This window comes from Dermacentor andersoni, chromosome 2 (genome assembly GCF_023375885.2).
Source record: "Dermacentor andersoni chromosome 2, qqDerAnde1_hic_scaffold, whole genome shotgun sequence".
NCBI lineage: Eukaryota > Metazoa > Arthropoda > Arachnida > Ixodida > Ixodidae > Dermacentor > Dermacentor andersoni.
The window spans coordinates 16,296,351-16,323,745 of record NC_092815.1 but is presented as its reverse complement, the minus strand read 5'-3'; the positions used below and the strand labels follow the sequence as shown (position 1 = coordinate 16,323,745).

Here is a 27,395-nt window from a genome sequence, read left to right as displayed (position 1 = left end):
GATGCAAGGTCTGCTTATCACTACATGCCTTTTCATGCACCCAGTGATTTGAAACACTTCTTTATGCATCCAACAAATATGTACAGCTTCATACCTTGTATCTGCAATCTTCGGAGCCTGATATTATCATGCTGTTATTTGTGTTCCAAGCTACTGCCAAGATAAGGCCATCATGGGCTTTCCATTGAACAGGCTTAGAGTTGGGCTGAAGCGGCTTGATCACCAAGTGAGCACCAATGCTGTACAAGACCTGGTTTGAATTAGGTCCCCAGGCTACACAGTATAAGGGCTGTGCTGAAATAAATAAGTGCAATATAGCATGCACTGTAAGCTTTCTGATGTGTACCTTATCAAGCATTTGAAAAACGTGCATTGATTTTAACAGCAATTTCTTTGTTTTTGTGAAAAAGTTGTTAGAAGGTTGCCATTAGACTCCCTTGAGGCCCCTATCTGCTTTTGAAGATTTCAGCCTTGCTACTAGAGGCCATAAAAGTTTCTCTATCATTTTATACATTAAAAGTTAGTGAAACAGTATGTGTTCTTAAACAGCAAGGCTTTTTAAAACAGACTAACAACACAAACTGACATCTCAAAGGGGACAGAAGCTAGTCTAAGGCGCCAAAAAGATGTCAGGCTGAACACAACATAAAGTGTATCACTAATTTCTTAAGTACTACTGACAGATTTGCCATATGCCACTTAGAAAATGGGCTCAATAAAATGAACAATCATCGTTACACAGGGTGTCCCAACTATCATGCACCAAGATTTAAAAACATGCAAATGCCATGTAGCTGGACAGAACCAAGGTAATGTTGTTTGCCATCACTTGGAGATACTCAGATTATTTTTTGCATTCTGCCTAATTACGTAATTAGACTAAATTAACTAATCAACTTCTCAAATATCAAAATTAGATTAAAAGTGTCAATGACAGAATTGTAGAGCAACATGAAAAATTTCCAATACAGCTTTCTGTTGCTCAGTACGTGCTACATAAAAGTGTTTTTCCTAGTGTGAAAGAGGCCTGCGAATACTCGCAAAGTGCTTCGAGTAGCCAGTCGCATGGCAATTTTGCGTGTATTTGCGGGCCTTACCTTGGTTCTGTCCAGCTACGTGGCATTTGCATATTTTTAAACCTTGGTGCATGATAGTTCGGACACCCTGTATAAGCATTTCACTACTGATAGAAGCAATTCAACAGGTGCTGCATAGATGTTGTTTTACTACAACATAATGTAATTTAACATTCAATGTGAATGAACAGACATGCAATTGCACATCTTTGTTTGCTTCCTATTAGTGAAACTACATTGAAGTGCAGTGTAGTAATCTTGCAGCAGCCAATATGGCAAAGGTCTTGGCTACTGCAAACCTGTAAGGTCATAGTACACATCATATAAACTAGACTGTGATGCTATTTGTGCTGAGCCTCAAATTTTTCCCTAGCTTTAACATATACCAGTGGCACTGCATGTAATAACGCAGATGCTGAGAGTCTCTGATGGCACTCACAGTGTGTTGCCAACGTGGATCGTAGCATTCCATTTCTTGACCAAATTTTTAAAAGGCCATCCTCACCAGCTGCAAGCAACATAAAGCGGTTAGTTTAGCAAGTGCTCCCTGGTTAGAGTGAATGCAATGATGACTGATTGGGTTTGATGACTCAAACAGCAAGGCTGTGACAACAGCTGAGAGCTACAGGTTATTTTTGGCCAACTGCATGGGATTCTTTATTGCATATGCAAAATATGGTATATGTGAGACCCTGCATTCCACCCCAATTGGAATATGGCCATAGTAACTGGGGATCAAACCTTAAACCTACTTCTCAGCAGCAGATTGCCATAGTCACTGTGGTGGCTGCCTTTTTGTTTAGCACTGTCATCATGTTACTGTCATATTTTGAGAGCATAGTACCTGTGAGTTATATGTGCTGCCAAGACCAGCTGACACTTCATTGTATGTTTTTGGCATATACTATGGTCTGCAGGTGGCAAACCACCAACCTAAATTTTACATTTACTATCTAGAAGTGTAGCATCTGCCCGTACCTTTGCGTTTAACATACATGGTTATCACTGGCAGGAATAAGCTACTGAATATTGAGCAGTTAAGATCCTACCTGTTACTAGAGCTGTGGCATCTGGGCTCCACTGACCTGCAAGCACTGCACCCCTGTGTGCATCAATTGCCTTTTCAATTCTGCCATTTTTTGACAGAAGGTAGAGTTTGCCTGGAAACCGAGTAGGTTGATGAGCCAAGTTCAGGGACAATTTGGGGTTAAAAAGCTGATGCTATTTCATTTCATTTATTTTTTCCCTTAAAGGCCCGAAGGCATTACATAAGGGGGGAGCAAAATCAAGGTCAAAGAGAAAGAATAAATTGACAAAAGAGAACAATAACAAAAAAAAAGAGTATGTAACAGTTAAATGTTCTTGTCACGCGTATACAATGCAAAGTAAAATTCACGGGATTGAAACACGAGAAGAAAAAAAAATATAGATATATATATGAAACACTCAATTAATACACGAGTAATAGACATGATTGAAAATATTTGTTTTTTTTTTAATGTGCAGTCCTTTGTCACCCACTATGCTGCACATGTATGTCTGGATTTTGGCAAAAGCTGTACACGCATACATGCACCTTAGTAATTTCCTGTGAACTCAATGCACATGCACTTTGCATTCCAGTGAAAGCATACACATGCAATACCTACAGCAGCGGTCAAACATGAATCCGTAACTGAGCAGTTCATTTCACAAAGAAAAAAATGGCACCCTATGTACATGTTCATTTAGTTCACTTGTGCCCAATGGACTAATCCATACCAGTACTATAACCTGCATCTTTAATCTTACACCTTCAAAATATTTAGCGCCTAACACTAGTACTTTGTTTCCCTACACAAACCCTACGTAGTTTCAAATAATATATGCATATTTTTGAACTGATATGCACAATGTATGACCTTATCTAAAACAAATGTCCGTCTAGAGAATAAACCCATTGGTGAAGCCAGTGAATGTAAAAGTGCAATGATTCCTACGCACTAATCCACAAATACATGGTCACTGCCTCAGCAAGTGAGCATGCAACTTCGCGTGTGATCAGCTGCAACCTTTACCATCGCTGGCTGTAACAAGAATGACATCAGCATTTCCAGTGTTCTTGCGCGATGTCAGCCCGGTGCCCGCTATTCGCGGAAGTGCGTGTACAGACGTTGGGTACAGATCCTCAGGCAAGTCGGCGAGCTTCGCATTGTCTTTAGAGACGAGGTTCCATGATAAGATCTGGTGGTCATCGCTGCAAGACAACACCTCATCGGTCGAGCTCCAGGTGACCCCCGTGGATATTTCAGCATGTGATTGGGAATGTTTATTAAGGAATTCGATCACGATATGCATCAAATTTTGAATCAAACAGCAACAATCACTTATTCACAAAATGTGTCGAGTAGCGTGTATTAAATGAACTGCCGTTCGCGACGCAGGAAATTCGGCGAACACCTTCTGGATTCCCTCCTCGTGGGCTATATGATACGGCTGCTGTTATTATTGGAAAGGTTAAATAAATATACAGGTCGCAGTTGTTGGTTGTACCTTGCACAATACGAGATTCTGTATATATTTTCTTTCAGGACAACATTAATTTGGGCTAGATGGTGCATACTTGAATTAGGAAGGAACAGCGCCAATTAAGACGATCACGAGAGGGAGAACGACACAGGACAGGCGTCACCTTCATCTATCTTTATTCACAGGAAAATCACAGACATACGCACAAGGACCATAATGCATCATCTGTCAAACCGTTCCAAGATAGGAGATTTCGCTTTTGAAGAAGGTCACGGAATTTGCTTCTCTTCTTTATATGGAATGCTTCCAAAACCTCACGTGCCTTTGTTTCTCTGCTTCTGCCGAGAATCTTTATCTCTCGGAACCGTGGTTCACATTTCTTGCATTGTTTCCGTGGCGAATGTTTCCGTGGTTTTTTTCCGTGGCAGAACATTCGCCACGGAAACAATGCCTATACTGCAAGGAGTGTGAACCACGGTTCCGAGAGATAAAGATTCTTGGCAGAAGCAGAGAAACAAAGGCACATGAGGTTTTGGAAGCATTCCATATAAAGAAGAAAGGAAAAAACTGTTAGTGATACTTCCGTGACCCTCTTCAAAAGCGAAATGTCCTATCTTGAACGGTTTGGCAGATGATGCATTAATTATGGTCCTTCTGCGCATGTCTGTGATTTCCTTATATTTGCTGATTTTTCGGTGAATAAATATAGACGAAGTTGGCGCTTGTCCTGTGTCGTTCTCACTCTCGTGATCGTCTTAGTTGGCGTTGTTCCTTCCTAATTCAAATATTTTCTTTATGCACATGAGCCAGCAAGCAAAAGGATATGCCTCCGTTCCTTTGGCAGATATGTCTTCAGCCTCATGCTTTTTACACGCTACACTACGCGCACCGTATTTTTAGTCTCTTGCACTCCTTCAGTTACAGCGGACTGGTGGCAACTTCTTTGCTCCCAGAGAAATTTGTTTACGAAGCTCTCGAAACATGTGGGGTTCTGGCATTGGTTCTGGTCACCTAGCAACGGGCCATGCCGTGGATTGGCCGTGGTTGCCTAGCTCAATGCCTAGCCGCCTAGCCAGGCTGCAAGACTCGTTTCGGTTTCTCATAAAGTCATACCATGGTCATACCATAGAGTCATACAGTCTAGTAAGTAGAGCTCGCAGGTAGGTCAGCGGGAGAGCAAAAATTCTAAGCATTTAAAGAGGCACTAGAAGAATAAACAGAACAATTTTCTAAATCATTGTAAATTTAGCGTCAGATGAATACGATTCTTTTAAAGAACAAACGATGCAACCCGTTGGTTCCTTATGCTATGTGCAACACCCATCAGCGTTGCGCCCACTAGAGCACGTTAGTTGTGCTTACAACTTGGCTGTTGCGTGACGGCTATGGGTGACGAATTTTGTGCGCGAAACTACAGTTGCTAGCGAAACGAGCATGATCCGATCAATCCGTGGTCATCGTTTTTACAGCTTTATGCGCCTTGTATTGACTTGCCTACGGGGAGGGCACGTTCAAGCGCGCATCGGTACCCGCATATGGAGCACTGACACGCCTGCCCATCGGCGCATGTAAGTTGCGCAGCGACCACTTTTCGAAACTTTTTGCCTCATATCTCGCCGCACAGTAAGTTCATCACAGGCAGGAGGAAGCGTGTGCGCGCAAGACCAGCGTTTAGTCGCAACTGCACGGTGAAGCGAATGTCACCAGAAGGGCGATGCAACATTACTTTCGCAATCAGCGACGAATCACAGCACATTCATTGAACGCAGCGTGGCTTCTGGGATGGCATTTCAGTGGTCGCGCGTCCGGCACCTTTGTACACAAGTGATCGTCAGTAAGACATGCAACAGAGGGGGAAAAAAAAGTACTGGGAACGAAAGAAAACTTGGGAGGGGGGCTGCGTATTACAACTTAATCTCGCAATGGTGTATCCCCCGTTTTTTTTTTTTTTTTGTGTGTGTGTGTGTGTGTGTGTGGTGATGCCGCCTGCATTTATCTTCCCTAGAGCCCAAGACAACTAAAAGGCATGCCGTCGCCTTGCAAGTCTGTTCTTGCTACTGATGGATGTGTTACGAACGTTTTTTTTTTTTTTTTTTTATTAGTGTTAGATGCCAGAAGCCGAACCTCCATGTAAGCAGGCAAAGTGACCATCTCCTGCCGTTTGATATGGTAAAAACAGCTTTTTCTTAGCATAAACAGCGAGACGAAGAGGCATCATCATGTGGTGAGATGCCATGTTTGCACTGCTTCCTAGATTTTCACTTCATTCCGCAGTATTTGAAACAATTCAGGGTTGGTTTTCGTCATCTGTTATGGCACAACAGCCTCTGCCAAGTTGGAGTCAATTTTCTCAAACGCTAGCGGCCAGAAGATAACTAAATCAGTTCGATACTCTTCCGCAGGCGTCCAACCTATGTTTTACGTAATCGTTTTGAAGCCAGTGTGCAATATAATGCACAAAACATCTCAGTACAGTGCTTACCCACCAGCCTCTTTCCTGTGTTGAAGAGTGTTGCGCCATTTCAATCTACAAACATTCCAATGCACAAGTGTTCTTGCAAAAAAACGTATTTATTTTACGAAAATAACCTCTGGCACATGAAGTACAGACATCACTGGGCAGTTTTCACCATGAAACAATTGACGCTAACAATAGTTACATAAGCACTGCATTGGCAGTCATGCAACATCACCGGTTCTTTAACGAAATGCAATTTTCTGAGAGAGCAAAACATTGCACCTCACGTTACCACAGCATACATGTCTCACTGTGTGTCTGTCATGGAATGCGTACTGTTAAGTAGCAGAAGTACGTAAGTGCAAGTGAACAAAGCACACAAGTAAGGTAGGTGCTACTAGCACACCAGTCTACTGAACACAGTCTTCCGTGAAACGCAACTGTGACTGCTCGGCCAATATTGCGTCTGTATGCAACTACTGCAGATAATATGCTTCTGATGGAGGTAACAGGACGACAAAGACATCAGGGGGGCTTAGAATCGTGCTGTTGCATACTTCTTTTTGCCTTGGCTGCTGATGATGCAGACATGCTAGAAAAAAGAAAAAAGGCAAATACAATATTCACATAGAAGCTGACACAATTTCACAATATGTTTTACTTTGGTGCTATTTAGTACGTGCCAGTGGCAGCTCTAGTGGTAATTTCCTTAAGGTTTACAGCTATGCCAGTATTCCCTGAATAAAGGAATGTACTGAAATGCACTTGCATGTGCAGTTAGACCATTTCATTTAGTACCCCAGGGTGAAATATGTGGGCTTCTTACAAAAACGGGCTTGGTATTTAGTGTCAAAGAATGCATTACATCTGCATATTTTCTCACTGCACATCATTTGAATAAGAAGGTACACTGTTTCGCATCTTATGGCTGTCTGCAAAGCAGCTGGCAAGGCAGAGATGACTGCAATGCGTGTGCCTAAGTGGATGCACCTGTGCTAGTTTCCTGGATCGTTTAGCCTTGCTGATAAATTTTATGTCCAAAGTGTTGCTTGCTGAAATGTTTTTGTTGGACAGTTAATTACACCTAACATTAGAATCAGCCTTTCTCTAGCTCAGAGAGTCCCATCCTGACTGACAGAAGAACCGAAAACTGGCATGTTGCAAATTAGTGGCAACCAGCCAGAAGATGTTAACAGTAAGATCTGACATGCACTATGTCAAGAAACTTTTGTTGCTAGCCATTAATGCAAGCTTTAGCTGGGGCTAACTTCAATTTCATATTGAAAGAGACTTGAAATGATAAGATTAATTAAGTAACCATCAAAGCTATCTATACACAATAGACAATACTTCATGGCACTGGACAGTGCAATCAGCGTCAAAAGTGTGCGAGATGCAGGTTCCGCGAAGACGAATTTCAGTTGAGTTTTAGCATGCGTCCAGTAAAACAACACTACACAATATTCGTCAGGTATACTTGTAGAGGCAACAAATCAGAAATCCAGGTGGTGTGTTAATGTTCAGAAAACATCCAGTTTTTTTTCTCAGACCCCACCTCCCATAGACTTTTGACGCCAACTGTATTCAAATAGTGACACATCCATGTGAAGCAAAGCATTCGAAGACTTCCTTGTGAAGCTTGGCCTGTACTTCGGGGTTATTGGCTGCACTTAAGGAATACTCATATTACAGCAACTGTTCAGAGCAGGTTCACGACTTGGACCCTAATTTTTTTCAGTTGGTAAATATATGCTTAAAAAATACTGATGGGCTAGTTGGTGAGCCATGATATTGAAGCAGCACACTTATATCTGACACGTACATGCACACATGGAAAGTTCAAATGGACAGACTGGTGAGCTAGTTGGTATGGCATTATTTACACAGTAGCGCAGAAGCACATGGATGACGAAAGGGAAAGGCCAGCGCTGTGTCCAGTCTTTGTTTCGTCGCCCATGTGCTTCTGCACTACTATGTAAATAACACATAGAAAGGACATACACAGGCGCTGGACTGCAACTACTACTGGAGAACAACTACATACAAATAAAAAAACAAGTAGCAACTCCATGACTCTGCACTAAAGGCAAATTCTGTGAAGTGCATTTATTGAAGCAAAGTGCTGCATAATTCCTATTCCCAAATTACTTGTATATGTCAGAGTGACGAATAATGCTTAGATGTCAACATATTCAGTTCTAACTACAAAGCTGCAATGTCTGGTTTCATTGCAGAGTCCACAATGTCACCAAAGAGATCACTCTGTACTCAATACAAACATCAGCAACTTTTTTTTTTTCTTTAAGAAAATTGACACTTACGCTTAGGTCACGAAAATGGTCATTGTAGTCCAAGGCATAGCCAACAACGAACTTGTCAGGTATTTCGAAGCCGCAGTCTGCAGTGGGAAAATTGCACATGAGCAAGTATAACAGCCCTACAAGAGGGTCACACATCTGCCAAGCCTGTTGGCATGACAAGCAGCTATGAGAATGAATAACAGTAAAATTTTGCAGGTACGAAGTTTGCTCTCATCTTCCTAAACACAAGATGTGGACCTATACAGGGTGTCGCAGCTATCATGTACAAACTATAGATAAATTAAAATAACAGATTGTTCTATGCAAATAAGATGAAAGTGCACGTTGAAGTTCAGTTGAGATACTGCCTGTAACTTTAATGTAAAGTGTTCTTTGCCCCATTCCGGCACATTGCGGTAAGTAGTTTTCCTCCTCACCTCTTTTCGGACCTCTCCAATAAAAAAAAATCTACCTCTATTCCACGCTGTGAAAGCGGATGTACGGCAAAGCTGTTGTCTACGTTAGACAAACACTGCCACCACAAGTGACGTACGTCACGCATGCACACACGTGTGCGGAAGTGCAGCATACTTGCTCTTTCCCTTAGGCCCACCGCCAAGCGCAAGGCCTTATTGCATCAGAGAATTCATAAAGTATGACTTAAACACAAGCTGCAGACATGATAGCTTTGGATTCTAATTCAAATATGCAAGAAAACTTATTTATGTTATGTAAAAACTCAAAGACAAAGCCCTTTTCCAGCTGCCATTTGAGGTCTACCTGAGTGGCCATGCTGCAAGGTGTATGGTTTTTGGACAGTGTTTGCCATGATGTCGATTATGGTCGCAGCAAACACTGTGCGACAGATGCCATGGGCAGAGTGCCCACGCATAAAGGACAGGTACATTGTGTGCAGACGCATGTCCTGTGTGCACGTATGCGAGAAGTGCAGCATACATGCTCATTCTCCTAGGCCCTCCGCCAAGTGCAAGTGTGTTATTGAACTAATTGAATTTCTTAATTTGCATAAGAAAATTCTTAAGCTATGACTACATTCAAGCTGCAGACATGATAGCTGCGGATTGTAATTCGAATATACGAGAATAACAGCATCGTCATGTGACGATATCGCCTGATGGCATAATCATCATTATTATCATCATCCTGGTTACACCCACTGCAGGGCAAAGGCCTCTCCCGTACTTCTCCAACTACCCCGGTCATCTACTAATTGTGGCCATGTTGACCCTGCAAACTTCTTAATCTCATCCGCCCACCTAACTTTCTACCGCCCCCTGCTACGCTTTCCTTCCCTTGGAATCCAGTTCATAACCCTTAATGACCATCGGTTATCTTCCCTCCTCATTACATGTCCTGCCCATGCCCATTTCTTTTTCTTGATTTCAACTAAGGTGCCATTAACTCGCGTTTGTTCCCTCACCCATCTGCTCTTTTCTTATCCCTTAACATTACACCTATCATTTTTCTTTCCTAGCTCGTTGCGTCGTCCTCAATTTAAGTAGAACCCTTTTCGTAAGCCTCCAGGTTCCTGCCCCGTACGTGAGTACTGGTAAGACACAGCTGTTATACACTTTTCTCTTGAGGGATAATGGCAACCTGCTGTTCATGATCTGAGAATGCCTGCCAAACGCACCCCAGCCCATTCTTATTCTTCTGATTATTTCAGTCTCATGATCCGGATCCGTGGTCACTACCTGTCCTAAGTAGATGTATTTCCTTACCACTTCCAGTGCCTCGCTACCTATCGTAAACTGCTGTTCTCTTCTGAGACTGTTAAACATTACTTTAGTTTTCTGATGACGTCAAATGTGACGGCGTCTTCGTCAAGTGATGACGTCACCTGATGATGTTATGTGATGCCTCTTGGATAAGCAGCACACTGCGCTTCCCACTTCTTTGCACTGTCTCCGAGATTGGCCCACATTTCGGTGTGAGCGCCGCGCATGCGGACACAAAAAATCCTGACCAGCTAGAGGCTAACGGCTTCGCTGTAAAACAAATTCATGGCCAACATTGGGATCAACAGTCTGACTACCAGTACAGCAGCCTGATGCTTTTGCTATTAGTCCACAATCTCACACACCTCCGAGATATCTGGCTGGTGCGCAATGTGCTAGTTTCTCGCAACAAACGGGTGGACTGCCTGGTTCAAGATATGACAGGCCGAGCCGTGGATCACTCTGCCCCAACCGATTCCCACACACCTGGCACGCCACGAGAAATACTGGAGATGCAAAGGCTCCTCCCCATCCCAAGCTCAACAGGGGGCAGGCAAGGGACTGGTGCCGGCTAAAGACAAACACGTTTCTTCGGTTGCTCAGGCTACACAAGATGTACCCCGACAGACACAAAGACAAATGTCCCTGGTGTGAACACGTATCTACATTCCAGCACATGACAGACCAATGCCCGAGGTGCCCTGCAGATGCCATCTCGTCGCTAATCAGAAATTCTCTCACTAACTGGTTGCGGGAGGCGTGACTGATTGAACTAGATTTGGGAAGCCAGCTGGCAACCCTCAACCAGGCCTGGCAAGCCGCAGAAGCCAGTGGGGCCCTGGAATAGGGGCTCCACCCATGTACGCCAGTCAGATTTACGAGTCAATAAAGTTGTTCTCCTTCACACTTTAGACGCTGCATTGGACTGCACTACTTCCTGGATACATTTCCTAGTCCTTTTCTCGTTGCAGCTAAAGCTGCACAGAAGCCGTGCGACATTGTACCACCTTCATGACCAGCCCAGGTCAACAGGTTAACATTTTATCACGGGAGTGAAAATTCTATCATCATTTTAACATAGACTGTATGACATCACAATTCTGTTTCTCTAACTTGCGCTTGTCCAGTACTTATGCAGAACCGAACAATCGGCATGTCGTAGCATTCAACGGCCAGATTAGCAATCAGGCTATCGTGATCACATGATTGTTGTCACCATTGTCTTTTTGCTGTCCTCATACACATGCTCGCGTAAGACACACAGCTGAATGCCTTACACAAACATGTTGATCCACCTGGTAACACTTTGCATATCCCCAAACAATTGAGGGTAGCCAGCTATCTGCGAAATGCTTCACATAACATAGATTCCCAGTGTGTGGGTTCTGCATAATTTTTTAGTCCATGACATTCAATTGGTTAATTAAAAGTAATTAGCAAACTCTTAAATTGTTTTCCTTCTGAAGATGTCAGTGAAGAAGTTGTAGAGAATCTTGAGATATGATAATGAGATGTTTCCAACAAGGTACACACTGCATGTTTTTTTCCAGAAAAAAGAAAGCCTGTGATATGTGTAAAATACCATGTGACTACACACCCATGTTACATCATGCAGCTGTGTGTGCCCATGTGCACAGGGTAGCAGCATCATCAAACAAGCTGTCCATCTGTTGTTAACCCTTTAAGCCACTTTGTTCACAAATGTGTACATTGCACGTCTGGTGTTTTTTTCACGATTAGGATGCACAATTCTCCATTAGGTTGTTTTTAGCCCATTTGCAAACTTTAAACTGACAACCATGTGCATTTTGGGCGCCATCTGTCGCATTTCGGTGAAGATGTTCATATCAAAACAAGAAATGGCGGACGCCGGAGCAGCAAAGAGCGGCGAGTCAAGTTCTTATTTTTTTAGAGCCGCTTTTTTACGTTGGAGCAAGCAAAAAAAAATTAGACGCGCTTGTGCATTATATAAAGCATAGTGTTTCTCACTATAACACCTAGAGGGAAATCTGATGCCACCGTCTATGGGAGTTTCTTAAGAGGCACCGTGCCGTCATGGGAATGACGGTATATGTGTCTGCAAGGCTTGTGTTGTCTGGTGTTGCAAGAGGCTCCGTGTAGAACGTAGATATGGCTACACAAATAACGCGTTCCTAAAGTAAAATCATCATACAATGTTTCCATTCACGCATATTACATCTTTACACACCTACAATGCATGACCAAGCGAAGAAAAGCAAGAACAGACGACAAACTGTTTCAAAGCGAGTGCGGATCTTATCGTCTGTCCTCCAACTTTAGTGGCCCGCTGATACTTTTTACGTTTCATATAACTGTACATGCAATAACAACTTCTCATAGTTAAACATGTTTTTGTGTAATAGTAAAGCTAAAACAGCTTTTTACGTGCTGTTTTAGTAGAAAATTAATCATTGTGACAGACGGAACAGTGCTTGCCTGGCTCTCCGAGAACGATGCCAATCCGAAGTCGCAATATACCGGCGTTCCGATGCATACCACAGCGCAGCAGCACCAGATTTCGCTATAGGATATAAAGTACCGAAAAGTGATAATTTCATCATTTCTGAGGAGATGACCGAATGCTAACACTTGCACGCGCATGTCTACACGATTGTGTACAAAGCGCCGTGGTCGCTGCAGAAATGAAGAATGCTGAGAGTTGCTTTGATTTTCTTTCCAGGTTTTTTGGCCATTCCTTGTTCTTTTTACAATGCGAAAAAGCATGAGAAAACCCAAGAATCAGCTGAAAGGCTTTTTTTTTTTTGGAGCCCACAGCTGATGGAAATGTTTCCGACATCGTGGAAAGTGACGATGAAGATGCCACGTGTGAAGCGACTGATGCCTGCATTGCAGCTGCGTTCACCAACCTCGCAGAAGATGAAGATGCTGCTGCAGGGGAAACGCAAGCTGTAGAAGTGGACACTGAGGGTGCCTTTTCACTTTGTGGACATGGCTATCTGCAATTCTTGGCTGGAATACCTCCGTGACAATCAAACGCTGCCTAGATCTAAACTCCTACATTTTATGAATTTTCACTTGCAAGTTGCCAAAGCACTAATTAAGTCGGTACTGCCCGAGAAAAAGCGCTACGACTCCTTTGACCATTGGCCCGAGGCCCGCGACCAAAAGGAGCCATCGAGGTGCAAGCTTGAAAAGTGCACAGGAAGGTCCCAGATATTCTGCATGAAATGCGTCGTACCACTGTGCCTAACGAAAGAGCGACATTGCTTCCTCGCCTTCCACAAGTGAATTTTGTGACCACCGAGGCGCTGTGTACACAATTGTGTACAATGTTGCAAATAATAAGGTTTCATGATAATTTTCAAGAATTCGATAGTTTTGTCTTTCTTAGGTCCCAAAAAGAATGTTTATGTAAAAAAAAAGTTTTTTCTATGCATAATTACAAGTGGCACCTCAAAGGGAACGATAACAGCATGCATGTTCTTTCCTTGATGTAATTGTTCAGTGGAAATCCGCAAGGTGGAAAGAAGTAATTAATAAAGGGAAAATGAGACATACAATTGTAGCAAATGCTACAAAGGAAACCCATATGGGTTCCTTGAAACAAAAGCCTCGCAGTTGAAGAAAAATTAGTCTTGGTTTGGGACTCGAACTTGGGACCACTGCCTTTCCGGGGCAGCCGCTCTACCTTCTGAGCTAACCAGACGGCTAGCAGATGGCAGGGCGAAGTCGAACCCATCAACAACTTAAAGCAAAGGCACGAGTTTGACATAATAGTTCTGCAGAAACCCGAAAGGTGGAGAGAAGTTATTAATGAAGGGAAAACTAGACATCCACCCACTCGTAGCAATTGCTACAAAGAAAACCCACATGAGTTCCTCGGAATAAAAGCCAAGGAAACTGTATGGTTTTCATACTGCACGATAACTTAATGGAAAAACCTACTTAGTAACGGAAAAACCTACCGAATGAGGAAGCACTCAATTCAAAAAAGGATATGAGTGCCCATCTCTCTGTGCATTGCAGATCGTGCTGCTATAAACCACGTTTTTCTGAGGTGAGAATCCTGGGTAGGAGCAGAGATAAAACCGTGCAGGAACTGCTAGAGGCATATCACATTCATATCAGTGGTCAAGCATGCGTTAGTCAAACATCTGTTTTGTTATATTACGCAGAAATGAAATTGCTAGGTTTGTCACAAACAAGATGACCTGCCAATTGCTCTTTGCTGCCCCCTGGTGTAAAGAGTGTGCGCGGTATATATATATATATGTAGCAAGCTTTGTGGCTAATAAGCAGTCGTGAGTGTAGCACCGTCTTTCTTGCTTTCCTATCTGTCTCTTTCTCTGTGTTTCTTGCACTGGAATATCATGTCGTATGGGTTTCCTTTGTAGCAATTGCTACAATAGGGTGGATGTCGCCGCAGCACTACGCAATAATAAAACTACTAAAATGCAAAACACAACTTTCAATCCTTTGTTCAGCAGACAGAACAGAAGACTGTTGCAAAATATTTGATTAGCTTCAAGTATTTAAAAATACCAAATAGCTTGTTTTCAAGTACGCATAGTTAGTCTTGTATTCAATTCACATTTGGATATTTGCCCACCCCTACATTTTAAATAAATAAGGAAAAATTACTGATGATTCCTTATCTGAACATCCATTTGCATAGAATTATCCGCTTTTAAAAAAAATTCATGTATGATAGCTGCGACAGCTTGTATGTGATCAAAATTTATTTCTCATTTTCCGTTAATGTGGCACAACTTCATAAAGGGACATTACAGGCAAATACTAAGTCTATGTGGACGGTTAAAATACCATTCCAGAAACCTCGCAGCGCTTGGTTCTCGCCAAGAAAAGACTTAGTTTAAGAGAAAAGTGTGCCTGAAGGGTCTGCGTACTTTGAGCTCAATTCAAATCGCCCACTGCCGAGTTGGTAGTGGTGATGCTGCATATGCGATCACAGCCCTTTACTGCCATCGGTGAGCAAAATGGCACCCAACAGATGACGCTACAGTTTTCTGTGCAAAAAGCCAATGTGTAGCTATGGAAAAACTGGGCCAAGACAGAGCGTTAGATTTGCCACTGCAGCTGCTCTCGGTCAAGTGGTGTGGTCTGTTTAGGATTCCCATGACATCACATGGACGTGTCATTCTCTGCTATTTGCTGTTTGTGCAAGTTTCGCGAGACAGCAGGACCAGTGCAGCACTATGCAATAAAGAAACTATTGAAATGCAAAAGTGCGGGTGGCACAGAGTGGGGAACATGAAACTTTTCTGCCACGAGCATCCTTGTCAAGGGTGACAGTTATATTCCCTAAAAATCAAATAGAACTGGACAAGTAGCATTTTCTCTTGTCTTATAATGCAATACAACAATCTTTTTATCACAAGTAGTTGAGTACTAGCGACGGAATTAAAATGAGGGGTGTTTTCATCATCATGCTAGTACTTGAATGTCCTGAGGAAGTTAGTGTCCTGCATTTATGTGGTTTCTTGATTACTAAAGCTCTGTTCGTGATAATATTGTTGCCTTAGACGTTCTTGAGCATTAATCTATCACTTTAGCTTGGCTCAATATTTGTCTTTGGTGTCTCTTTAAGTATGGCTGCTTTCAGTGCATATCCCTTTTATGCTTTTATGTTTGACCAATAGAATTGCCCTAAGGCACTCTACCTCAAATGCCTAGTTGATTATTTTCTTTTAAAAATTTAATTAGATTATGGGGTTTTACGTGCCAAAACCACGATCTGATTATGAAGCACGGTGTAGTGGAGGACTCCGGAAATTTGGACCACCTGGGGTTGATTAACTTGCACCTAAATCCAAATACATGGGTGTTTTCACATTTCGCCCCATCTAAATGCGGCTGCCGTGGCCGGGATTTGATCCCGCGATCTTGTGCTTAGCAGCCCAACACCATGGCTCTACGTAGAAATCCATAGCCATTAAGCAACCATGGCAGGTCATTTTACCTTTCTTACAGATTTATTATGGCTGTAGTGCCATGCTAGAGTAAGAGCACAAAGACTGCTTTAAGATAGTTTCAGTATGTCAAGCACAACTTACAATCTGGCTTGTAACCAGAGCTCCTCGGGCTCCTCTTGACAAACAAGCTGCACAAAACAGAGAAAGGAGATGTGTTCACCGGAATTGCACCTGAGTAAAGTTTAGCCTGGTGCTTTTGGCCACAGATAATGTTGCAAGGTTGCATAAAAACACAATTTTAAACTAAATTCTGAATATTTGCTACCGCAAGCAATTCCGTGAAGGTTGATCTAGAGTGTACATAAAGTTTTTCGGGTGGTCTGACAGTGCTTCTCCGTCTGTCATGTTCTGTATTGCCAGAAGCGGTGGCGCTGCAGTATCTTTTATTTTTTTATTTGAATATACTGCAGGCCCTTCATGGCCCGTGCAGGAGTGGTACAGAAATCTGATGGTAAATGCGAGTACATATTAAAAAAAAAATTCATGGTGAGAAGTCAATACAGTGCATAAGGTTCATAAATGAGTCGGTGTCATTCAGGGTATCTACCAACTGGGAAAACCGGGAATTCTCAGGGATTTTGAGTAGTCTGGAAAAACTCGGGGGAATTATTGCCTCTATCAGGGAAAATTAGCTGTAATTTTATTGAAAGGGTCGAAAGTCGCGGTAATGCTGGCTTGAGTACAGACAGGAATCGTAATGAATCGTCTTTGATGCCCTGTTGTCGGCTGGAGGAGTTGCCAGTGTACAGTCAACAACCAACTTCCCGGATTCCCGATAATTTGGACGGCTTCACAGCACCGCCACCACGTATTCCATAGAGTCAATGTATCAGAATGTCTGAAATTTTCGGACGCAAAAACTCTTCGCCGTCCGATTTTCCGGACATTTTGCCGTGACCGCAGATCCGAAACGGCATTAATCAAAGCCACCACCGCTGCCATTTGATTACCTCACCGCCGCAAACCGCCGCTCTCGCACACAGATCCGCTGGCAGCCGTAGCTACTACTGCGGCAACGTTAGGTCTAACTGCTTCGACGTTTGCTGTGCAGATTCTTGCCGTTCGGTGCCGTATTTTTTATTGAAAGAACTCGCTGCTGTCAGCAATGGTGCGGACTCTTTGTGGTCCTCGCGATTGGCTTAGAAGCTTGGAAAGCACGGTGCGTTGCATAATTCCGGTTCCCGAAAGTCAGCTTCGCCTCAACACTGAAATGTTACTTGGTGAAGCATGCGCAAAATTATTGCAGTGAAGGATAACAAACGTGGGAAGGGCCTTTTGCCACGGAGCACAGTATGTATTCCTTAATTATACGCGCGTGCACCCGGTATTTCCTGTCGCAGTATGAGCACCGATATGCCTAATACGTGTACCTACAGGCCTTCAGAGCGTTTTCGAATGTGCCTGTGGTGGTTTGAGCCTCTAAGGGCAGTAAATAACATGCATTTATTTTTTCCCACTTGCCGATTTTTCGGACGTTTTCGCGGCCCCTAGGGAGTTCGAAAAATTGGACGGGGACTGTGCAACTGACCAAGAACATGCTTCAATTTGTCCGTGGAGCGAACGAGTGGCGGAAGGAGGACAAGAACAGAAAGAACCTACGCATTGAGGAATTAACGGGAAAGGAAGCATGCTGCCGCCGTTTTGAAAGAGCTTGAGCTCAAAAAACGAAGTGTTGGTTGAGGCTGCGATGCAGGTGTCCCTCATCCAAACCAAAATAAACTCTTTAAAGCAGTGAAACACAGCACTAAGGCGTCGTGCCCGGGCTGCGAGTATGTCAGGACAGTTGAGGTTGACTTACGAGCTGTTGAGAGAGAATCTCAATTGTGACAAAGTTCGAGCTTTATACCACTGAGCTTGCTATCAGTTGATAGAAATAGTTCATATTTGAAAATATTTGCTTCTGCATGTATCTCCTTTTTATTTGTATTTGAGAATGTCTGACTCCATTTGCAATTTTTTTCGAAGACATTTTATCTACTCTGCATTTTTTAACCCCTCCCTTCTATTCTCTTACTCCTTAGTATTCAAATTGGATTCAATCGTTTTTTTTTTTCATATCCTTATTAGAGAGTGGCAGCATCGGGCGATATGGTTTCAGGCCGACTTGACATAAAACATAGTTCTGCATCACTCAGAGAATTGTGCAAAGGCACCCAGGGAGAACCTAGAAAACTCAGGGAATTTGGAAATGTCAACTTGGTAGACACCCTGGTCATTGCAACATACAATATCGTTTGTTAACTTGTTCCACTGGGAAATGGCTGACGGAAAAAGGGAGTTTTTGTGAACGTCAACACAACTTGGGGTAGATGGATTGTCTTAGAATGATTTAATCTGGTTGAGTGTCCAGGAAAATCATGCAGGTAATGAGAACGTGTTGTCTGGAAATGACCATGTATAGGTGATAAATTTTAGTCGAAAAATTCTTCTCTGCGAGAGGCATTTTAGGTTTGCCCTTGTGATCAGACCTGAGGCACTAGATTGCCTTTTGTAATCTGAACATACGAACCTGACTGCTAATTTTTGTATGCATTCTATTTTATTGATAAGGTATTTTTGATGAGGACTCCAGATTATATTAGCGTATTCTAGGCACGGTACTATCAGTGTTTTGTACGTGTTTAGCTTGAGGTATGGTGGTGCAGTGCGCAGATTCAGTTTTAAAAAAGGATAGTTTGCCTTCGGCTTTTTGACACACGGTCGAGATATACGACTTCGAGTTAAGGTTAGGCGAGAGTTTAATGCCTAGGTATATTGCCTGGCGCTTTTTATTATTGAGCTTCCGATCGCATATGTAAAGTTAAGTGGGAGTTTCTTATTTGTAAAAGAAATGTAATGTGTTTTTGTAGTGTTCAGTTTCATGCCCCAAGTGTTGCACCAGGAGTGAATTCTTTGCAGTGAATTGTTGAGTTATATTTGGTCATCCGAATTGTGTACGACTGTGTACATGACACAGTCGTCGGCAAACAGGCACTTCTGAATGGAGTTTTTAACAGAAAACTGGATGTTGTTAATAAACATCAAGAACAAGAGTGGTGCGAGAACCGATCCTTGTGGTACTCCGGAGTAGATGTCGAGTGGTTGTGAAAGATGAGTACCAATTGTTATGCTCTGTTTACGATTGGTTGGAAAACTTAATCCAGGATATTATTTTGTTACTAATACCAAAGGCCGATAGTTTTGAGAGTAAATCCTGGTGCGGGCCTGCATCAAACGCCTTTGAAAAGTCTAAAAAAATATGCATCTAATTGGCCATTATTGTTACGTATGCTAGCAATAGTCAAGTGTTTGACGAAAACTCGTCTGGCGAGGAAACATATTGGTGCCAAAAATGTGCACTCGCCAAGAATAAAATAAAAATAAAAAACAGACGTTTCGGGCCGCGTACGGGTCCCTTGATCATAATGAAGATGTAAGCATGGGCGCGCAGCTGTTTATGGGTGAGGTGGTGCAGAGTTCGGGTGTACCCCGCGTCCTGTTTATTCTGTGTCTAGATGATTGGATGTAAAATGATTCTAAAAGCAAACGGGCAGATAAGTGTTTCTCTTTAGCGATGATGGCTCCCGAGTCCCAGTCAATAATGTGTCCGGTTCGTGATGTTCTGCTAGGGCGTTCGCGGCTGTGTGGCCCTGGTGACGTCATTCATGTGTTATTTCAAGCGCCATTTAGAATTTCTGCTCTCCCTGATGTACGACACGTCACACTCCTTGCATGGTATCTTGTATATCACTCCCGGGTAGTCCGTGTGTTGCAAAGGGTCTTTTGCATGAACCAGCTGTTGGCCAAGTTTTTGGGAAGGCACGTGGGCAATTTAAGCACCGTAGCCCTTAAAAATTAATGCAAGGGCTTCGCTTGTTCTCGCTGTGTAGGGTACCACGACGCGCTTCACTGTTTCTTTCGCCGTTTCACAGCGGGGCTTCGCTGCTTTGCGCTCCTGCGTTCTGAGAGATGGGTACCCTCGACAATTGCTCAGAACGAAATCGAAGTGGATAGGGAATCTTTCGAAAGACTTGCTTTCTATGGTAACTCAGTCCTAATATTCTTCACTGAGTCCCAAGTATAAACTTTCTCATCAATTCTCAGTTTACTGAATGATAATTTTGCTCTGTTTGCCCTTTCATTTGCCGCTCAATGCCACAAGTGCGTGCACATTTGCCTTATCCTTTAAGAAAAAATCTTCTGAAACACTTATTGGTGTGCCTTTTGCATTTATAGCAGCAGTTGCTGAGTATTGAAGATTTATCATGGTGAAGTATGTTGCAGGGTACCTCAGGTGGCCAAAATTAATTTGGAGCCCTCCACTACAGCATTTCTAATGGCCCCAGTGTTGCTTTAGACATTAGAATGTATCAATCAATCACTCATCGAATGGATTCCAGTACAAAGATGGTCGGCACACATTTTAGGGATGGGTACCATAGAACTGTTCACAATCTCAGGACTTCCAGTAAATGATTGGTAGTTGACGAGTTGGCAGTGTTTACTGCAAATATTGTTTTCCTTCAAGTGTGTTGCAAGGAGTTTCGCCATCCCTGCTGCACTGTACAATGAATTTTCGGCAATTTTCAGGAAAATACACTCAACGTCCCAACCTACAACATTGTTGAAATAATAAACATTTGGCAGAATGTGCCCACATTCTTATTTCACATCATCACCACCAAAAGCCACGAGCATGGAAGACACATTTGCAACGACAACTACAGTCCTTTTCATTGTTGTGCCTCAAGCGAGCTATGTTTGGAGATATGCTTTCAAGACACTCACCTGGATACCTTGACCTCTTTAGGTTCAAAAGCCTTAAGGTACTCCACAAGAGCAGCCATTGTTTTCCCAGTCTCAATGATGTCTTCAACAATCAGGATATTCTGTACACGGTTGAATGTGTATGTAAAACTGACAAAGGAATAACAGGCGGCTGTTAGCGAGACAAACATGTTTTTATTCAGCAGATGCCTACAGCATATGTAGAAGAACATTTTGGCAATGTTAGTTCATTATAAGTTCTAGTTTGATGGGTAGGTAATGGGAGTGACACTAAGCAGCAGCCAGGGGCTGTGCTCTTGGCGACATCTTGCTCTGTGCTAAACCAAAATAGTTTGTTTTTGTCCTACACAACACCAAGCAACATAACTGAAAGGACCCGTGTTGGGATCATTCTTAATTTGTTTGAAGTACTGCGAGCCCCAAAGCTAAGGATATCGGAGAGTGGTACAGATCATACAGCAGGAGACGCAAGAATCCACACAGTTAGCAAAATTTGTCCATAGCAAGATTGTTATTACAGTGTGTACATTTATTTCAGGTAATCAAAGAGTAAGTTAAAATATTCCTGCTCAAGTATTTGTTTCAGCCAAATGGAGAATAGCTGTGCAATGCAGTAATGCTTCCACAGATTTTGCCAAGCACTTTCCACACGTGGTGTTGCGAATGGTGCTCCACCTCATTGCTAGTCCCTTGTGTTACGGTAGTGTGGCAACAGTAACATGTACACAAACATGCACAATAGTAAAATTTCAGTGTTTCATTGGTATAATCTAGCGTTTTAATGATTTCCTCCTTTCTGAAGAGTAGGCAGGCGTTGTTCCCTATCTGGTGGCAGTTGCCAGCCTGTTCCTTGCTTTCCCTTTTCTGTTGAAGTGTATGCATGTTTCCAAAACAAATACTAATTAATGATATAGCTTGTGTTCATGATGTCTATTTTGTCTTCCTTGCATAACATTTCTAAAATAAAGTAGATCAAATTCTGGGCTTTAGCGTGCTAAAGCTAAGATATTGTTACAGTGCATTTCGACAGGACCGTGCACGCAAGAGGGAGACTAAGAGGAAGTGAGACTGTCTCCTGGAGCTGCGACCTTTGTACCAACCTGTGTGATTAGCTTTTCCACGTGTAGCTTTTCCCCATGTAAATAGTAGTTGTAAATATATTTGTGCATCGGGCTTCCTCTTTCTAACAATGATTATGAGGCATGACAGTGTGGGACTCTGGATGAATTTTCACCACCTAGGGTTCTTTAACGTCCAACCATTCCATGGTACACAAGCGGTTTTGCATTCGCCCCCATCGAAATGTGGCCATTGTGTCAAGGGTTTGATCCTTCGCCCTCGGGCTTAGCAGATCAATGCCATAGCCACTACAACACCACGGCGGGTAACATTTCTAACAGCAGCTGCACAAAACAAGATATAACATCTTTCGTGATGTTACTTATTCACATAAATTTTAGGTATGCAACATTCGTTGCAACTTTATCATTCTATTCCTTCCCTGTCATGTTGCACTGAGTGAGCAGTCTTAGTGACATGGCAATCAGCAACAAAAAGATGGAGATGGGGTTCGAGAAAATTACGTTGAGCACTGTCGTATGCAATCCTCTTATTAAGCTTTACATTAAGTGCCTATGCAACATCATGTGTGTAAAACTGCAAGGCAAGTTTAATAGCAGGTGTCCCAGACAAACAACAAAATTGCATGCATTCATAGCATGGCAGGTGTCACACACGTATGGTAGCTCTACATTATATGCCTTGGAGTATGAAGCACAGCTACATTGCCAACCCAAGTACAGACATTGCAAGCAGTGCACAGAATGGTGTCTGCCATGGCATAATGAATTACCTGCGCCATTAGAGGCACTTTTCTGTGTGGGTTAAGAATGAATGTTCTGTTAACTACAAAAAGTGAATTACCTGTCCCTTGAGTGCTTCCATGCTGTCCAGCCCCATGACAGTTACTTCACCTCTCGACTTGTCATTCTAGACATGAAAAAAAGCACAAAGACAGGTTTGCATCATAAAATGCTGTACACAGGGAACATCCAGCGTTCAAGTTTATTGAAATAAAAGCAGGGAAAATATCTGTGCATCTAATGTTTGAACCATTTCCAATTTGCTGTGCTGCTGACTCTTGCACTTTTTAGAATTCCATCAACATATGTCTTGCTATTCTGCTCAGAATCACAAGGGCCTCGTACTTCACTTGTGTTATTCCTTAATGCCAAGAAGAAAAATAGTCCTTATAGAAATTTACTGACAGATCCTTTTCAAGTGCTAGCACACAGTATTAATTCTGCCCTGGGTTCTAAAACAGCAGTGAAAACACACAATAATGATTGGTTGTTAGAGTTTAACATACCAAAGTGGACTGTGGACAATTTTTCACCACCTGAGGTTCTGCAGCATCTGGCTTTTGGCAAGACAAATGCTTTTGTTGCCTTCTGCCCATACTGTAATATGGTAATAGAAGCTGCAAATCGAACCTATGACTTCATGCTCAACAGCATAATTATTTGTGAAAGCAGTGAGCAACTGTGGCGAGTGTGCAGAAAGCCAAATGAAACACAGCTTCTGTGTAGACAGTTAAAGGGACACAAAATAACTCATTTGAGCTGGACGAGTAAATTGTGCTTATATATTTACCATGAGAGGCAATCTTACAGCGAGACAATGCTCCATAAGCCAGAAAAATAATAAAAACAAAAGACTGGTGGCACCGCAGTGTTGAAGTTTTTGTACCAGCTCGTCATTGAGCGCTAGGGCCTAGTTAATTTTCTATAAATAAAGATAGGCTGCATTGTATTCTAAAAGAGCCAAAGACTGAAATCAAGAGGTTTCAAGACCTTTAACCGAGCCACAATGGCTGAAGTCCAAATAAATATTTTAAATCTGTGATGTCAGACTCCTGTAGTACTGGCGCTGGGCGCTTTTGCACAAAGTTCAACAAAAAGAACTTTAACCTTTATTTAATAAGCTCTTCTAATAATCAGCTTAATCACTGAGAAATTAATGCAAATGGTGTTTCGGAAGAATATTTGATCAGTCCAAACTTAGTGTTTCTCTTTAGTGTCCTTTTAAAGTCTTTTTCCTTCCGATTAATTCGGTATTTTGGGGACATATGCTGCAAGACTTGTGTAAGGCCCGCACTTTCACAATTTTGATGAGGTGCGAGCGACCCTTACACTGTACCGACCCTTTGCCAAAAAATGGTGCCGGTGCAGCCGGCAACTTGTGCACATTTCAGATCACCAGATGTACTACTGCATCATAGGTGAAAGCACAGCTCTCACCATCTAGTAGTGCGATACGCGGAAGTACTCGGCATGTGAAAATTCGACAATGTGCGTGCCCGGCATTGGGGCAACGAGCACAATTGCTCCTCAGTTGGAAATTTTTTTTTCTCCAGATTTTGGGCTGCCAAGTTGGGGTTGTGACCCTTACATAAGTCTATACGATACCTTACTGCATAGCTCATTGATTTAAGAAGTCTTTACCTTCTCCTTTTTATTATTAGTATTTAAAAAAAATTTTATTGAGCTAGGGTACGAACTTACGATGTAGCTCTTGACTCTGATGAAGTCAGTGGAGAACGGTGTCGAGTACTGGTTGAAGTGGTAGTAGTGCCGCACTCTGTCGAGCATATCCGCAAAGAAACGGTAGCCTCCTTTGAGGACACAGAGTGCCCGGAATGGTTTTTCCTGGTAGTGCAAGACAATGTCTTGGGCCATTCGTTCTATCCTGCATTGACAACATATTGCACATATAAGGAAGCAATAACCAGCATTGTCAACCACAAGGATGAGAGTCTAAATTTGAGGACATTTTTCAGAGATTTCATGGCCTAGGAATGTCGAGATTTTTGCTTTGTAATACAGTGTTTAGGTTGTACGCACACTTTTAACCATTCAGACGGTACCAAAATTTACTGAACATACGTAATACAGCTGTACAACCATAATGCTTACAATTCAGAATCGATATTCGCGGGCAACTAGGTCGTTGGAGCTTCTGCATCTGTGCTACCATGCCAAGTAGTCCAGCAACATTTGGCAGCGCTTTGGTTTCTCAAAATTGAAACTGTTCACGTGCAGTGGTTTCGCGTTTGCCCAGACGCAGAAGGCAAAAACTGCAAAGTAGATCAACTTCAAAACTCGGTGTTTTGCGTTGTCCGATTTAGCTGTTGTAAATAAGGTGTACGTTTTTCTTTTCCCCAGAATAAACTAACGTGGATAAAATTGGGGGACTTTTCACAAAAGCTCTCTCATTTGTGCATGCTTTGGGCTCCATAGCTTTCCCTTCATTTTTACAGAAGGTTGTCTGTAAGCATAGCAAGGCACGTTTTTTCCCCTTTTTTTTTATTAAGTATACTTTGTGTCAAGTTTTTTACAAATTTGGTCTTTAGTGACAAGTGGAGGATGGTTGGCAATGCCAACTGTATCAGGTGTCTTCAAGCACTAGTAAGCTTAAAAAGTGGACAAATATTTTATGGCAGAATACTTATGCATAATTTTAAAACATCCATTGCATTTGCACAAAGATATAAACTTTTGCATGTGCTCATCACCTAAAAGAATAACAAAAAAGGACATTACTGTACTGACGACATCCACTGACTATTGTGCATCTACCACACCATACATTATGGCTGTACACGTTGCTTTCCACAATGGAATAGAGAAGATATATGGGACCAATTCACGCTTACCTGTCTTGAACAAGTCCGCACGGGAGGAAGACACACTCGACGTCATCCTTGTAGTGCTTGGGAATACAGAATAGTTCCGTGCTGTAGCCACAAAAGTTGTCTGGTATCTGGAAGTGTAACAAAACAAAAGCAATATGCATGCTGAGCTGAATACTATGTGCTCTTATACTGCCACAACTTGTTGTTAATGTTTTCGAAGCACCACTGGAGTCAAAATACACCATATGCGCTGAACTTTGGATGCTATGTAACCCCAACTGCAGCCAGTGAAACTGCATTCGATTCGAAAGGCGCAGCTCATACTTCCCCGTAACAGCAACATACATTGCATATTAGCATTTGAACTCTTTAACGACTTGGAAGAAAATTTATTTTCTCGAAATTTATAGCAGTCAGCCGTACTACATACGTGTCGTATTCATATTTCTGTTGAATTTTTTTTCCCACTGTAACATCCAAGTTGTTGAATTACCTTCGAGAACATTTAGAAAAATTAAGAATGACGTCAGTATGTTTGTTCATACTAACTGAACCGACGGAAGAAAAAAAAAAAAAGACGGATCAGCGACCACATTACCGCGAACGGCAGTGATGTCACCCTCTCTACACTCTTAGGCAAAGTTACACCCTTTGGGGTGTATCTCTGCCACACAACTATAATCGTCATCTGCCTTGCTTGCGTTTCCTTTCGTGAATTCATCTTTATTGAAAACGCCGCGCACGCTACTTTCCTGTCGGGAATGCTGTCATGCTGATAACGCGCATGCCGTTCGTTACTGGAAAGTGCCGGGCTCGCCGCGTTAAAGAAAGGGAATGCGGACAAGACAGATGAGGATTATCGTTGTGTGGCAAAAGGGTGTTATTTTGCTTAAGACTGTACGCTACCTCTGTTGAACCTTCTTGCCGTTATGACAGGGCTTTTGAAGCATGACGCGCATTCCTGCCACGACATTGCTTATTTGTTCTAGGAAAGCTGAGTTTGTACTGTGACATGCGAACAGGTCGGTACGCGTCACTGAACATACTGCGAGCCACCTCCGCATTGTCGAAACCACGTGCGCCCGCGCTCCCTTCCAACGCCGGCCGGCAAGACGTAACAACTCGTAACAGAACACCGCTACAAAACAAATGACTTCGGCTCGCACGCTTTTGCTGTCAGTGTGACGCCGCATCTGTTCCCGAGGACTTTGTACGAAATGCAACGAACAGGGCCGCGTGGCGTAGCCCCGACCTGCCTCTTCTCCAGCTGCGAAGCAGACGTCCCATTCAAAGGCAGACGGCATGGCACCCCACCGAGCGCAGGAAGTCGTGCACTCACTAGTTTCTTCTGCGGCAGCCGAGTGTAGTGACGGAACCGAACACTTACGACCACGCAGTTCTTGCTGTCCATGACTGGAACGTTTTCAACTTCTTTCCGCGACTTCGTCGCAGCTGGAAAAGTGGCGACAAGGGTTCGCTCGGCCGCTTGGCTGTTATATAAATGGTTGGTGCTGTAGGCCGAGCGGCTGCTGTGAAAAGCTGTGACGTGCTGCACCACTAGCGCGTAAAACCAGGTAAAACGCGCTCTTCGCCAAACGTGTGTGCAAGTTGCCCGCTGTGTTTAAAGTGGCGCGTCGGTAGGCAAACGCACAGGGGATGTTATCCACTCGAGTGCGCGGTTGTGTGAGCCGAAAAATTATGAAACCCACTTAGAAACTGTTTTCTTTTGTGTGTGTGATTAACAAAGTTTGAACTTGCGACCCTTGTTCAATCAATCAATGTTCTCATTACATATATAAAGCGTTGTACAGTCTCTTGTTTCGTAGATGTTTTTGAGCCATCATATCGTAAGCTTGGACGTGCCATAAAGATCTTCACT

The 27,395-nt window shown here is 42.8% G+C and overlaps 3 protein-coding genes across 9 annotated transcripts in view; 1 reads left to right on the top strand and 2 right to left on the bottom strand.

Moving 5' to 3' along the window:
• Positions 1-3,881, bottom strand: part of Oseg5 (intraflagellar transport protein Oseg5) — a 43,150-nt gene extending 39,269 nt beyond the window's left edge. For both annotated transcript variants that reach the window (XM_050189961.3, XM_050189963.3), the window contains exons 1-4: positions 3,134-3,881; positions 2,126-2,236; positions 1,516-1,584; positions 95-294 (exon numbers count right to left, since the gene is read on the bottom strand). In XM_050189961.3, the coding sequence (XP_050045918.2) occupies positions 95-294; positions 1,516-1,584; positions 2,126-2,236; positions 3,134-3,413 (660 nt within the window). In that variant the 5' untranslated portion in view covers positions 3,414-3,881. The remainder of the gene's footprint in view (positions 1-94; positions 295-1,515; positions 1,585-2,125; positions 2,237-3,133) is intronic.
• Positions 3,882-4,752: 871 nt separating this feature from the next.
• The window catches only part of LOC126542849 (putative sodium-dependent multivitamin transporter), an 83,098-nt gene continuing 60,455 nt past the window's right edge, over positions 4,753-27,395 (top strand). Inside the window, exon 1 of the mRNA XM_055077487.2 lies at positions 4,753-5,152. The gene's annotated coding sequence lies outside the window, so the exon portion shown is untranslated. The remainder of the gene's footprint in view (positions 5,153-27,395) is intronic.
• LOC126542868 (hypoxanthine-guanine phosphoribosyltransferase-like) lies at positions 6,137-27,151 on the bottom strand. Of its 6 annotated transcripts, XR_008615003.2 has the most exons (9): positions 26,856-27,151; positions 25,538-25,644; positions 24,387-24,570; positions 22,747-22,812; positions 20,824-20,924; positions 16,138-16,184; positions 12,539-12,623; positions 8,364-8,440; positions 6,534-6,634 (listed from the first exon to the last, which is right to left on the bottom strand). XR_008615003.2 is itself a non-coding variant. In XM_050190003.3 (8 exons), the coding sequence occupies exons 1-8, from the start codon at positions 26,925-26,927 to the stop codon at positions 6,578-6,580; spliced, it is 711 nt and encodes a 236-aa protein (XP_050045960.2). In that variant the 5' UTR covers positions 26,928-27,139; the 3' UTR covers positions 6,137-6,577. The 6 variants fall into 6 exon arrangements, 4 of the variants coding, with proteins under 4 accessions (XP_050045960.2, XP_050045961.1, XP_054933464.1 ...); XM_050190003.3 differs by lacking the exon at positions 12,539-12,623 and having other exon boundaries at positions 6,137-6,634; positions 26,856-27,139; XM_050190004.3 differs by lacking the exon at positions 12,539-12,623 and having other exon boundaries at positions 6,137-6,634; positions 26,904-27,133.